This window comes from Marmota monax, unplaced genomic scaffold (genome assembly GCF_021218885.2).
Source record: "Marmota monax isolate L192 unplaced genomic scaffold, Marmota_monax_Labrador192_F-V1.1 WCK01_AAM20220418_F8-fsc00003, whole genome shotgun sequence".
In the NCBI taxonomy this organism is placed as follows: Eukaryota; Metazoa; Chordata; class Mammalia; order Rodentia; family Sciuridae; genus Marmota; species Marmota monax.
Genome location: NW_026694084.1, coordinates 1,615,027 through 1,630,000, shown reverse-complemented (window position 1 = coordinate 1,630,000; position 14,974 = coordinate 1,615,027). Strand labels below are relative to the sequence as shown.

General features: G+C 38.4%; 1 protein-coding gene across 6 annotated transcripts in view; it reads left to right on the top strand.

Moving 5' to 3' along the window:
* The window catches only part of Runx1t1 (RUNX1 partner transcriptional co-repressor 1), a 140,786-nt gene that overhangs the window by 93,122 nt on the left and 32,690 nt on the right, over positions 1-14,974 (top strand). For all 6 annotated transcript variants that reach the window (XM_046464869.2, XM_046464871.2, XM_058585610.1 and 3 more), the window contains 2 exons: positions 689-870; positions 12,319-12,569. In XM_046464869.2, coding sequence (XP_046320825.1) covers positions 689-870; positions 12,319-12,569 — 433 coding nt within the window. The remainder of the gene's footprint in view (positions 1-688; positions 871-12,318; positions 12,570-14,974) is intronic.

Genomic DNA, 14,974 nt, shown 5'->3' with positions numbered 1-14,974 from the left:
AGCATGTACACAGGATTTTTTCTAATGTATAGTATTCATACGTTCATGTATCTGTGTTCCTTGGGCTAAGGCTGATAGAAAGACGCAGATTGCTTTTGTAGACTACTAGTGTGTACTGCTTTGAATTCCAAGTGGGACACCTGACCATATTCACCCAGGCAGTTACTTAATTGTATGAATCTGATGCTTATGAAAAAGAATCTTTGTGTTCCTATGTTTTCTAATATATTTTCACTCAAGGCTAGTAATTGATTAAAGACATTTCATGGGATTATCCTGTTTGACCTGTAGAAATCACTAGATCCCAAACTCAATGTGTCAAGGAGATGTTTTTGAGATTAATAAGAGCATGTTTGTATTTCACTACCCTCTTTCTTTCTTAGAGAAAACAAAAGTTACTCATGGACGGAGCTGCAATCTCACATGCTGTAAAATTTATATTGCCCCATAAAGGGCCCTTAAAAATCATTAGCGCACTGCTGGTGTTGTCAATGAGGAAATGGAGGGAGGTGAAGTGACACATAAATCCAGGCCCTGTCCTAGAGTTGGCCCTGACATTGAACTGAGGCATGCATTTGACAACATAGTGTTGCCTGAGCTGCTTCACAGTTTGAGCAGCAGGCGACTAGGTGGACGGGTCGGAAGCAGCCTTGCAGTCCACCTTCTCACTCCTGTCGCACTCTTGCAGGCCAACCTGCCCCTGCTGCAGCGCGAGCTCCTCCACTGCGCAAGGCTGGCCAAACAGAACCCTGCCCAGTACCTCGCCCAGCACGAACAGCTGCTTCTGGATGCCAGCACCACCTCCCCTGTTGACTCCTCAGAGCTGCTTCTCGATGTGAACGAAAACGGGAAGAGGCGAACTCCAGACAGGTGAGAGGGTGGAGGACCCTGGGCCCATCACAGCCTGGTCCTCCTACCTGGGGTACGAGGACATGTTTCTTTGTAGTTTCGCTGCTGGCCTTCATCTCTAGGGGAATAGCAATGATATAAGAATGCGAAGTCTCAGCAGCGTTTTGCAAAGTATATGTGAAACGTGGAGACTCTTAAAATGAAACTGTACTCTACAACTTGATTTGTCATGCACTGGGTTTCTTTTCTCTTTTTTTTTTTTTTTTCTTATTTTTCTGCATTTAATCAGACATGGTGCAACAGCCTATGAGATGTTGACACTGGCCTAGTTATGTTCCAGATTCACAGTAGATTAACATCCTTGGAACTGCCCAGAGACCTCTGTCTGTGACAGACTTAGCTACCCTTAAGTGTGTTAGCTGCTGTGCAAATCAGAATATTATTAAAAGCCACCCATTTATAGTGTAGTCATTACATAATTCTCTGCTAAGCAGTTTTTATGCTACAACCACTGGAATTTATCTCCTCTTGACCTAGGACTTCATGGTTTAATTTTCCTAAAGCAAAAGGTTAAATATTAGTGAAATATTGGAGATCCAGTTCCTCATATGACCTGCCCATGGTACTCCTTTCTTCTTTTTGAAAATTGTATTTTCTTGGTCAGATTTAAGAGGGAATAAGAGCATTTGGTACATTTGCTTTTAAAGGGAATTGCTTAATGTGGGTACCTGTGTGGTATGTCTACACAATGATAAGAACGAAGAAGTGGCTCAGGAATAGATTTACGTGTCTATTCCTGTCCAATCTGAGCCCATTAACCTTGTGGGAAATAAGTGCTGCATGCAGGTATTGATATTTTAGCTCCATGTTTCTAGGATAATGTGATAAAATAATTAGGGAGAAGCTGAATGGCAAACTGAGAAGAGGAAATTTATTTTGGGGGCGAGGAGGGTGTAATAAAAAGATTTAGATAGTTAGGATAAACATAAAGATAATCTTTGAAGCAAAATTCAAAGTGGGCATGACCTCAGCTAGAATTCCTAACTACTGAGTAACCGTAAGATGGAATATAAAAACTTTAGTTCATTCATTTTTTTTCTATATTCCCAGCCATTTTCCCACTGGCTCTTTTCTAGCAATTTTTATTTGAATGTAACATGGCTTTTGACTTTCCTGGGACAATCCTGAGGTAAGCTCTAAGCAGTTAACCTTGATATCAAAACTTCATATTAAATTCCACAGACACTCAGCATTCTTGTTCTGATCTCTAACTCTCTCTCTCCCCCTCTGCCCTACCCCCCTGTGTGGTGTGTGTGTGTGTGGGGGGGTGGATAGACAGCGAGAGTATGCTCATTTAGTCAGGCTGAAGACTCTTAAAAGGAGTCTTCTGTCTTGTTCTCTGGTTATTCACAGACAGTTGCTGTAGTCAGAATTCATATGGTTGATCTTTGGATGGAACATCCCTTTTCAAAAGGAACCCTGAAGTATATGTTATAATAGAAAGATGGCAAATAGGTTTCCTTAGAATTTTCCTTAGAAAGAATAATGAGACTATGTTGCGTAAATACATTTGTATCTCGTGGGAATTTGATCTGAGCCAAGAAAATATGGACCTCTATAGTATTGGGCTTTTTCTTTATTTTCTTTTTGCATGTATTTCCTGCATCTTGTTTGCATCTGCATTTTCCTCTTCTCTGGCTGTTTATCTGAATATCCAGCTCTACTATATGAAATTTTATAGAGTATGGAGCTGTCTGACAGCAGAGCTTTTTTTTGTTTTACTGAATGTTTTGTTGGTGCATATGGTCTGACATGGATGAGCAGCCACGGTGAGATTTTGGAGTCTATTAAACTGGCTCATTAAAAAGATCAATCTGTTTCTGTAATAACACTGGGAGCCATCAGTCACTAAAAGAGGGAAAAACTGACACCTGAGGAGAAAACACATTTTGGTAATTTGTTCATGACATGTCATGAACAAAAGAGCGCTCTATATTTTGTTTACAACTTTGGGGGTTTAAATTCTGTGACAATTGCTGAGTTAATGTACTAAACAACCATCACGTGTTACAGAGATGGGCTTTGGCAAATTGAACTGCTCATCCTTAAATATTATTGACACAGGTTATATTTTTTTTTCTTTTTAAAAACATTATTGTTATTTAAAGAAATTTTATAGCCCAGGGAAGTCTATGGAATCTCTTTTTTCCTTTATTTTTCCTGTATACAAAAGTGAAATGTTCTAATTTCTTTAAAATAATAGCTCTGGGGAGAGTTCCTAAGCAATTGTACCAAATTTGTTGGTCTATGATAGAATACTGTGGAACTCAAATTAGAAAAAGACAATTTTCACTTAAAAATCATGCTTTGTTTTTCCTGTCCCAAATATTAGGAAAGAGAATTCTGATTTGTATTTTTCTCACTATGTAAAAGTTATATGAAGTGAACACCTTCACAAATAGAGACTATAAATTAAGGGCACTCCTTTTTTTTTTTTTTTTTTTTTTTAAATAAGGGAATAAACCCAGGGGCACTTTACCACTGAGCCACATCTCCAACCCTTTTTATTTTTAATTTTGAGACAGGATCTCACTAAGTTGCTTAGGGCCTTACTAAATTGCTTGAGACTGGCCTTAAATTTGTGATCCTCCTGCCTCAGTCTTTTGAGTTTCTGGGTTTACAGGTGGACACCACCATGACCTGCTAAGGGCACTGGTTTTAATCCTGCTCTCTCTCTGATGGCTTCTAAAGACAAGAAGCTTTCCTATGGACTGTGGAGGGAAGTGAATAGCTAGTGCTTGATTTCATGGAGACTGAGTGAATAAATACTAAGATTTTAGAGCATTACTAGTTATTCTAATTAACTGCTGTTCATCCTTTCTCGCAGCATTGATACAGTGGCTTTTTGTTGTAATTTGCTTTTTGTATTGTGTTCTCACCTGTTCTGCCCCTTTTCTGACTCAGGATTTTTCTTGCTGAAGAAACCAGATGAAATGATCTTTGGTCTTGTATTGGTATCATTATTTTTGTTATGATTTGTTTTCCCCCTACGATCTCAAATGATAGATGTTGTTAATCCCTTTCTTATACATTATCATTTTAATAGGACTACTTTATATCAACTGCAGTTTAACACCTCTAGGCTTTTATTCCAGAGGCCTCATAGTTGGATTAATTTGTATTTCTTCTTCCCCCGATAATTAAACATTTTCTGGAAGGACTTGCTTGTACCTTAGAATTACATGATTTGTCAACTAGGAGGGATCTTATGGATATACCAGGCCAACTCCTCCTGTTTACACTTGAGGAACTGAAGGCCCCAAGAATTTGTCTAGGGTTGCAGAGTTTCTTAGTGGACAAATCAGTGTATGCATATGTGTGTATGTATATTTTTAACATATATTATTATTATTATTGGTACCAGGGATTGAACCTGGGGCTGCTTAGCCACCAAGCCACATCCCCATTCTTTTTTCATATTTTTTTTATGTAGAGACAGGGTCTCACTGAATTGCTTAAGGTCTCGCTAAGTTGCTGAGGCTGTCTGTGAATTTGCAATTTTCTTGCCTCAGCCCCCCAAGTTGCTGGGATATAGGCATGTGCCACTGCTCCAGGCAACGTGAGCATATTTACCTAGCTGAAATCTTCTCGTTACACAAATGTGGGTTTTTTTTTTTTTTGTGTGTGTGTGTGTGTGCAGAATTTAAATAAGGAAAACTTAACTAAGAAATGTGGATTTTTTGTCTTACTTTCTCATATTTCTTTAATTGCTCAAGTGGGTAAATGGCATCACATAATATTCTGAGGTTTTATAAATCCTTTTAATGACAGAAGATCCAAAGTGAGCTAGATTGCCTGCTTGAATGAGTAAGTTAGAAAATGCCACAGGTTTGAGGGGCCAAAGACAGTCATTTTGAAGCCCTGTTGTTTGAATATCTGAAAATTATCATTGCATTACTCACCAACTGAACAGAGTGGACCATTTCTCCTTTTCTGTAAAATGAACAGGGTGTCAGTGATTATGTTATTTTAAAAAGAACACACCAGTATATTTTATAAGAAATTGTTCAATTGTCTATGCAAGTGACAATGAAATTTGTATGATCTATTGCATTTAATATTCCATGAGGAAAATGTAGGAATTCTATCTTCAGCTTTGTTTTACATTGCATCTTTTATGCATTCCTCAGTTTCAAGAAATACATGATCATCCCAGTAGTCATTATTATTATTTTTTATATTAATCACATCAATTGTGAGATGTCTAGTGAAATAGCATTCAGTTATATTTATATGGTGAGAAAAACAGCGTGATTGCAGAGTCTTCCAGGCTCTGCAGTCTCAGCCTTAATTGGCACCTTACTTCTTTCCATACCCCAGGTCTCTCCCTCCTGAATATTCTTCATGTCTTAGCTGTATTCCCACTGATGGTTTCTGTTCTTTCCTGCTTCTCCTATGTCATCATTGGCTTTACATACTATCTCAGTAGCTATCATGTGAATGAAGGTTCCTAGTCATAAATCCTATAAGAATGGTCACTATTTACCAGGCAATAGATGTGCCAGGCCCTGCATATATATATATATATATATATATATATATATATATATATATATATATATATTTTTTTTTTACGAACTAATATATAACACTTATTTTCTAACAGTGCTATTGGTGTAGATTCAGGAAGGCTGAATGTCTGAGGTCATGTGTCTTCTAAGAGAGACCCAATTCTAATCCTAGGCTCCCAACTCAAACACCTGTGTTCTGGATATACCAGGCCAACTCCAGGCCAACCCAATACCCCAAACCATGATTCTCTGCCACCAGCCTCTGCATGTCCCAGCTAGGAAGCAAAAGGCTTTGACTAACTTATCAAATGCCAACCATGGGTTAGGCCCTGTATATAGACTCTTTCTATAGTCCTCTCAGCACCTCTAACGTAACCCCCATTTTGTAGATAAAAACAGAGGGTCTTAGAGGTAGGCCCACCAAGGTCACACGACCAGCAATTTCATACAACTGCAAAGCCCCGGATCTTTTGAATATACATTGTGGAGTAATCCTTTCTCCCTCTGAGCTCCTAGACCATGTTCGTACTATTCATATGGTACCTTCAGTCTATAGATCCCACACAAATGTATAGAAGCCTTATAGCTCCAGTTAACTCATTTTTATGGTAAAGAATTTGTCTAGTGTTAAATCATAATCTTATGGAGGGTTGGAATGATCATGTCTCATTCATCTTTGTATTCCCACTGAAGCTTAAGCTAGTAGGTTATACATGGTGGGTACCTACAACAAAATAAAGCAAAACACTAAAAATAAAATACCCCCACCACTTAAAAAAACAAATGATTCAAGATAATTTTTTAAAATTTATTTTCTAGTTGTAGTTGGACATAATACCTTTATTTTAATTTATCTTAATGTGGTGCTGAGGATTAAACCCAGGGCCTTGCACGTGCTAGGCAAGTGTTCTACTGCTGAGCCATAACCCCAGTCCTCAAGATAAATTTAATGCAGTTATTTTCAGTAGTACATCAAATTACATCTCCCCCCAAGAGTCTTCATTTACTTATTTGGTTTTAAAAGATGCGTCTCTGAGCTAGACATGGTAGAGTATACCTATAATCCCAGAGACTCTAGAGGCTAAAGCTGCAGGATAGCAAATTTGAGGATTGCCTGGGCAATTTAGCAAGACCTGTCTGAAAATAAAATGGGCTGGAGATGAAGAATTAATGTTTCAGTGGTGGAGCACCTCTGGGTTCAATCCCTAGTGTCTGTCTGTCTGTCTCTCTCTTTCTCACCACACACACACATGTAAAAAAGAAAACAGAAAATCTGAACTACAACAATGAAAATAGCCGTTAATGGCCCAGGAACCCAATACCAAGATGGATTCACTGACCAGAAAACACTGGAGGACTCTAATTGAATGTGCAGATGAATTAGAAAAAGAAAGCATAGTTCCAAATAGCAGGAAAAGAAGAAATGGAATATTTCAGCAGTGACAGAGATTAGGAAACACAAGGGGGACAGCCAGTAACAGGCAGTGTAACCATTGAGCAGATGGACAGCATCAGGAGACACGTGATAGAAAAATTCCATCTTCCCACTGTGGGAGGGAAGGCTCAGGTGGATCTGTGAACCTGGTGCATTGTAATCCGTGAAGGTCCAGGCATTGTGTCTGTGTGTCTGGAGTGGCCCACATCCACCTGCCTCTTATTTACTTCTGAAGACATTAACATGCAGCTCAGGAAGTTCTCTCTGAGGTGGTTGTTCAGCAACAGAGAGATTAAAGGCACCTCTCTCCATCTGGCTATCCAGGTAGTGATGGTTCTGTGGCATTCAGCTCTCTGTTCTTAACCGTCTAAATGTCCCCCTTCCTCCAGAGTGATAGCAAAACACAGAAACTACTGCAGGTTGTCATGAAGAATTAGGTTTGATTTTCTTTTTAAGGAGACAGGGGAGTTTGTAATCTATTTTGTTTCAGATACAATATTCAACACCATGAAAAACGAATTATGTGAAATTCTTATTTAAACTCACCTATTTCCTAACAGTTTCTAAAGAGACCTCTTACTAAATTATGTTTTCAAATATGATGACGAGAGTGATTCCCCCCCTCCGTCTAGTCCTTCTGTAGCCTTGACATACTGTGTGCATTAGAAAAGGAAGGGAAACAGGTTTGCTATTGAGTTATTATTGTCTTTGATCTTTAATAGAACCATTACCTCCTAGAATTTAGATGTAGACTTCTAAAATTTAAGAATAAAGAATAAAGTAAGATTCAGTGTGTGACAGGATGTTAGATCTCATAGGAACTTTAGATCAGTGTCTCACTGCTACTTGTCTTTTGAAGAGCCCTGGGTAGACATGGCTGTCCAAGCAAGCAGCTGGGGTCTAGCAAGCAGCAGTGACTGATCAAGATCAAGGTTTCCTGGAACAAAAGGAGGGGCCTGCCACAGGTCCTTAAGAGATCAGTGATAGGAGTTGGATTTGGAGAAGACTGTAGAATGACTTTCAACTTTCTCCCTGGATGATGGTTTGGAAGGTTCTCTCAGAATGCATGAGAGAGTCAAGGCCAAGTTAAACATGCTCATTTTGAGATGCCCATTGTAACTCAAGTGAGCAGCTAAGGCACATAATATATTTATTTGCAACAGGGCTAAGATTAGCATTTGCCCTTGTTTCCTTTTCTAAAGTTTATTGCGATACCACTTTGCCTCCCCCTAGAAAAGTCTTTATAATTGAATTTTCCCCACATTAAAAAAAAATCTTAATGTAGGGGAAGAAAGAAGATTCTACCTTCTCCTGTCATTAGGAGATTTATCTTCTTCTTCTGCATACTATGTTGACTATTTATGAGATTTTTTTCTTACTTTCCCATTTCCTTGATTGTTATACTATTTTATTATACATGTTACTATGGGAGTATCAGTGCACACTAGCCAATCATGCCTTGTTAAATAATGTGTGTAGAATTTTATAAAAAATGTTCATGTTCTTCTGTAAATCGTCAGTTTGCAGATCGTATTATTGAGGAACTGGGGCCAGGGGAAGCCTCCAATGGCATAAAGTGTAAGTTAGGCTATCTCTTCAGTTGTCCCCACAGTTATTATTTCCAGTGTGTGCATTGTACCAGGTAGGAAACTGAGATTAAGGAATCTTGGATCATGCAGCGGAGTCCTGAGTGCCCTCTGGGCTCAGGATATCAGACCTTGACAGAGAAGTGCTTGACAGAAGAGCTAAATGTTGAAGTGCTCAGATGATGTTCAGGCATATGTCTCCTGGTACAAAAAAGGAATATCCTTAGGTAAAATTTAAAACCAAACCAAAACTTTGTTCCACGTGTCTATGAGACCTGACAGGTTTCCTTGTAGAGTTTGAGTTATTTCAAGGGCATGCCTATGGGACAAAATTAAAAGTGTTTATTTTTGCCTAGTACACTTTGAAAGGGCAACAAATTAAAATGCAAATATAAAATTTGCCTAGGCAAATAAGGTGTAGATAGCTGAAGATAGCAATTAAGTTGTTTTAGTCACCATTCTGGATGAACATCCTTTGATTTGGGCTAGCCTAAAAGCTAGTCCTGAGTGATTGGAGGAAGCAACAGGGAGGTCTTTTGTAACTTTAGTTCTTTGGGCTACAAAAGTTTCCATGCTTTGCTGTTAAAATGTAACTGCTCTGTAAGTGATGAACCTTATTGTTTCACTAGCTGTCAGGAGTGAGGAGACCCAGTAAAGGACAGCAAGGATATGCAGAAATCAGGGGACAGATGCAGGGCCCAGCCCTGCCTCTCAGGTCATCGCTGCCCTTGCATTAGGGGAAGAAACTCTCCCCATCCCCATATAATCGGGTCATCTAAGTAATAACACCAGTGAGGGCTCATGTGAGGTTGAAGGTCTGTAACATATCTAACCATTTGAAAGTTACCAGGATTCTTCTGGTGTTCTATGTTGTTGTTGCTCTCATTGAAAAAAAAAAAAAAAAGGAAATATTGTAGGTTGGGCTGGTTTCAAACAAATGGGTCAAAGATGTTTCATATATAGCAATGCTACAGGGAAGGTGCTTATCTGTAATCTCAGCTACTTGGTAGGCTGAGGCAGGGAGATCACAAATTCAAGGCCAGACCTTGTAAGGGCAACTTAGAAAACCCTAAAAAGGGCTAGGGATGTCATTTAGTGGTAGAGCACTTGCCTGGCACGTGCAAAACCCTGGTTCAGTCTCCAGCATCATGGGGAAAAAAGAAATGCTACAGGATCTGCACAATGATATTTTGAGGATATATATAATTTTCACACAAAAATAAGCTGTGAACAATTTATTTGTATGTTGTTTGGTTTGACCAGCGAACCATCAACCCTATGTGTTTTGATCTACAGAACCATGACATTAAACTGTATAGAATAATTAGAATATTATAATGTAGAAAAATTGAATTATCAAGTTTTATAACTAGAAGGGACCTCAGAAATCATCTACTCTGGTGGTTTTCAAACTTGATTTTAGCAGCAGACTTTTACCTTTAAAAATGAAATCTTAGGGGGAACTCCAATTTTTTTTTTAAAAAGAGAGAGAGAGAAAATTTTAATATTTATTTATTTTTTTTTTAGTTTTCGGCGGACACAACATCTTTGTTTTGTATGTGGTGCTGAGGATCGAACCCAGGCCGCATGCATGCCAGGCGAGCGCTACCACTTGAGCCACATCCCCAGCCCAAGGGGACTCCAATTTTTAACACAGTTAATAACAAGGGGGTTCCTTGAATCCTTTAATTTTGATCAGTTGGGGGAAAAGGTCTTCATTGCCTGCAGAATCCATTAAGCACTTCAGGTGACACAGTTTGAAAACTGTTGATCTAGTCCAACCCTTTCATTTTACAGATGAAAGAGAGGTTAGGTGACTTGTCCAAGGTCACACAGCTAGTCGTGGCAGAGCCAGGACTAGATCTCAGATTTCTTGATTTCCAGTCCAGTGCTCTTTCCATTACACCATACTGCCATAAGGTAGGTGCTGTGTTAGCATTATGTTCATAGCTACTAATAGTCTTCAGTATTTTATAACTGATTTATGCTGGTAATATGCATTGAATGTTAAAGTGTATTATTCAGAAATGCAAAGGATAAAAATACAGATTAAAATCACATAGGTGTACTCTTAGAAGATAAATCAATATCTAGAATGTTTCCTTTCACTTTTAGAAATTATTTTAAAGCAATACATTTAGGTAATGTCTGAGCTATAGTGGATATTTTAGTCTGATACCAATGATCAATATGTATGGAGTCCGTATGTTTTTGTGCAGACATGCACTTGATGGGAGCAGCATTGAGGTGGCTGGCTGCCATTCCCAGGGGGACCATGGATTGCTGTCATTTCCAGTAGAGGCCAGTCTCCTGTCTTTAGCTGGTGCTCCTCCTTTAGCTTGTAGTAGTCATGAGCTCATTCCACATTCAACTCTGCAGACTTTCCTTCAGTTCTTTGTGTTCTTACACCTTCTGTCTCTGTCCCTTTTGTTCTTCTCAGTCTGGTTATCTAAGTTGTCACTGGGACTCTACCCTAAAAGAACATAAGGTTTAGTCATTGTAGAGCCCTGTTGCCCCTGATAATATCCATTGTTGATCTAGTTTCTACTTAGATGTTCCTCTCTGGTATTATCAGACTCTTACTAGGTTCCAGGAAAGTAGAAAAAGTGTATTAAGTCCTCTATAACTATTGTTTTACCAACTTAAAAAACTAAGAGATACATGGAAATCTGCAGCCTTACCACTGTGAATGGGTAAGAATTCTTAGGAGATTTCTCTGGGAACATAGATACTGCCACTGGTCTAAGAATAAATTGCTGGTTCTTGAGGAGAGCCAGCTGCTGTGGGAAGCCTTGGCTCAGGTGTTGTGATTCTGTCAGAGTTGGATGCAACTTGTTTCTATCTTATCAAATATATTGAGTAAGTCTCTAAGCAATAGAGATTCCTTAGAAAATATTTTTTTAGCCCTACTTTTGTTTGAGAATCAAACAGCAGTGATTAGTTATCAGACCTCATTTTTGAAATTTATTTCTTCTGAAAGTCAAGTTCAAAGTTCTGTGGGTCACATGATGAAGCCTGTTGTTCTAAGACCTGATGACCTCAGACAGGACACACAGACTCTCTGGGCATGTGTTTCCTCCACTTAAAGGGGGAGCAATTTAGTTCTTCCTCCTAGTCGCAGCTAGCTCTGTTGACTGATCATGCTAGTGACACAAAATAATGTTGGTATTCCAGATGTTACATTGCTCATCGTGTTAGCTCACTTGGATCCTCATTTTCCAATAGACTTGGTGATGATGTGAAAGTTCTGTGTCTTTGCATCCAGTTCTGTAGCCAATGGCCACAGCAGACTATTGAGTACCTGAAAAGTGGCTACTGCCACTGAAGAATTGAATTTTAAGCTTTATATAATTTAAAAATTAGGTAACATTTGAATTTAAAGGGTCATATGTGGCTACTGTATTGGACAACCCAGCTCTCAGGTGTTCTCTGACATGAAAATCAGATGCTGGGTGGAACAGATGTGCTGCATTCTTCCAGAGAGTGATGATTTATATCCTGCTGAATTGTCACTGGCTACACTCTGTCTTAGGGTAGCTTGTTAGAAGTCAATCACTTTTTTTTTTTTGCATTAAAATGCAGAAAAAGGAGATTGGGTTTCCTCTTATTTGTGACTTAGCCACATGAGCTTCAGCTGGAAAAATGTTTGTTAATTTGATGACAAGTGACGCATTTTCTCCTATGCTCAATCTCATATCATTTGGGCCTCAACGTGGGTTTCAGAGCATTCCTGTAAGTTTCCTGGGAAGCTGCTGAATTTTGAAAGCTTCTGGCCAGTAAAGGAATATTCTGTTGATACAAGCTTGATACGAGCATCTGAATTATGCTGGTTTCTGAGTATATAATGAAACAAAACTCTCTTTCTTCTGCCCCCTAGAACCAAAGAAAATGGCTTTGACAGAGAGCCTTTGCACTCAGAACATCCAAGCAAGCGACCATGCACTATTAGCCCAGGCCAGCGGTACAGTCCAAATAACGGCTTATCCTACCAGCCAAATGGCCTGCCTCACCCCACCCCACCTCCACCTCAGCATTACCGTTTGGATGATATGGCCATTGCCCACCACTACAGGGACTCCTATCGACACCCCAGCCACAGGGACCTCAGGGACAGAAACAGACCTATGGGTAAGACTCAAAGATCTATTCACTTTTTTGGCAGTTGGATGCTGTAGGTTCTTACATCACTACTTCTCAACTGAGTTTGAGGCTTGAAGTCTTATAGGGGCAAAATTTTGCTTTCTTCATTTTGTCCCCTTTATGAGAAAACTTGGTGTTATTAGTATACTCTTATATGCTTGAAGACAGCAGGTTAATTTTCTTTTTGTTTTTCGAGGAGGGTGTCAAACTTAATAAAATCCTTAATTATGGTAACAAAAGTAAAATGAACTTTTAGCTTGAATCTTGCTTTATGAGAGATTTCATATGTAGTCTCTTTGAGAATCAAACATCAGTGACTCTTTTTAAAAAATATTTTTAAAAATTAGTTTCTTTTGTATATATTTTTTGTTTCAGATAGTCTGAGTTCATTTGGACTTGTACAGTCTCCATGATATTCCATATTTCCAAAATATGATATGGCATACTGTTTATGGCTTAACTTGACAGTGAGGAATGCTTGGTACTTTTCTCTGTTAGAAAATGCCAGTGATTAAAATTAGTATTGTCAATTTTGCATCAAAGAACAGAACACAGAATGAATGAGTTTAGGAAAATTTGTGTCCTACTTGCCTGTGTCCATTACTCTTTATAAAATTATTGGATATAAAGCTTTAGGAGATCTTGCCTTTTATTCAGCAAATGTTTGCTGCAAAAAAATCAGAAGGAAGATGCCTAAGGTAAGTTTTGATAGATGATAGGTGGTTGAGGTGATGGTATCAGGTAGTAAGTACGCTGTTCCTGAGACACCTTCAATGTCTAACCTTCAGAATCTCACTAAGAGCAACAACCATCTCCCTCTTTTTTCCCCATCTCCTGTGGCCATACCACCCACCAACAGGACTCCCTTTACTTCATAACTAGTTGCTGGCCAATTTTCCTGACTATGGGAGATTTGGTGGGCAGGATACCAGAAAGAACAAGGGTGAAGTCAAAGTAGAAAATCAGAAAACAGAGCTGAAGATACAGAACTCTGGGAAAAAGTCAGCCAGCTGTCAGCTACTGGAATAATAGTGACAGGATTTTATTTTCATTTTTGTTTTTCACAGGCAGAGATAGCCTGAAATGCAGAAGTTTGTGTTAGGCTTCTACCCAGGTTTTTAGGCTGCTGTAAGGTAGTATTTTTGCCTTCCTGTCCAGAGTCCTCCAAAGGTCTAGAAAGCAGAATGGGGATGAGATGACTGAGGCTTTGGTTGTGAGATAGTAAATTAGTAATTCTGGTTGCCCAAAACAGTAATTTCTATGTTTATTTAGTGTGTCAGACAAAAATGGCTAAGCACATAATTTGTGCTTTCTTAATGGCCGATCTGTCTAATGTTCTCACAGGTACTATTTCTGAAGGGCTTTTCAAAAGTGGTTATGCTTTCTCTCAGTCTAGACTGAGACCTCAAAACCAAATGTGATTACAACCCCTTTCTATGCAGAAGCCTTACCATTTATTGATGACTTAAGGCCTGAAAATATGATTGCTCATGTTTAAATAGCAGTGGAATCATCAGGTTACTGTGAGACCAGTTCAGGAGATGATACACTGTTGTAGGTGCCAGAGAATGGTCTACTTCTTAGGCAGCAAATGCTATTTGGTGAATTATTAGTTACAGTGCACTATAAAGTAATCAACAAGGAAGTAATTATGCTTATGTGCAATGATTATGTTTTCATCTAGTAATGTAAAATATCCCTTTATGAATTATATCTGTATCCATTGGTTTTATGTGATTTTCTTCAGACCATGTTTCTTACCTTTTAATTATATTGGCTTATAAAACTAATAGTGCTAATCTCTATAAATATGTGCAGCTACTTAACCATCCCTAAAGTCTGCCAGAGTTTAGTGTGTGTTAATGTAAAATAAAATCTTGATGTATGAGTAACAAATTATGGCATTATATCAGGCTGCCATTTTGAGAATATAAAAATTGTCATAAAGGTGTATTTAGTCTGATATGATTTATAAATGTGTGTTATATGTAGTGACATATACTCAACTGAATCCTTTAATAAAGTAATTTTGTAAGCAGCATTAGTTTGTAAGTAAGCTTTGGGTTTTAGCCTAGTTAGCTAAAAATCTTCTAAAACATAGGAACCAGTTAAGATACAACATTAGTGCCAGGTGGCCCACAAACAGAAAATGTGTTCTTTGATGATTATGACCTATTTTACTCTCGTATATCCCTGTGGTATTATGAACACAAATAAAATTTGTATGGTGTTGAATATTTAAGTATGTGAAGTAAAGAAATTAGTTTTCAGTTGTCTTATTTTTTCCTTACATAGATTTGATTCCAACAAATGACCTTCAGAGTTTGAAAGTACCAGATGAAGCCCTTATTTCTCCTGTAAATACTTGAGCACAACAATGTTTCTAACATTCT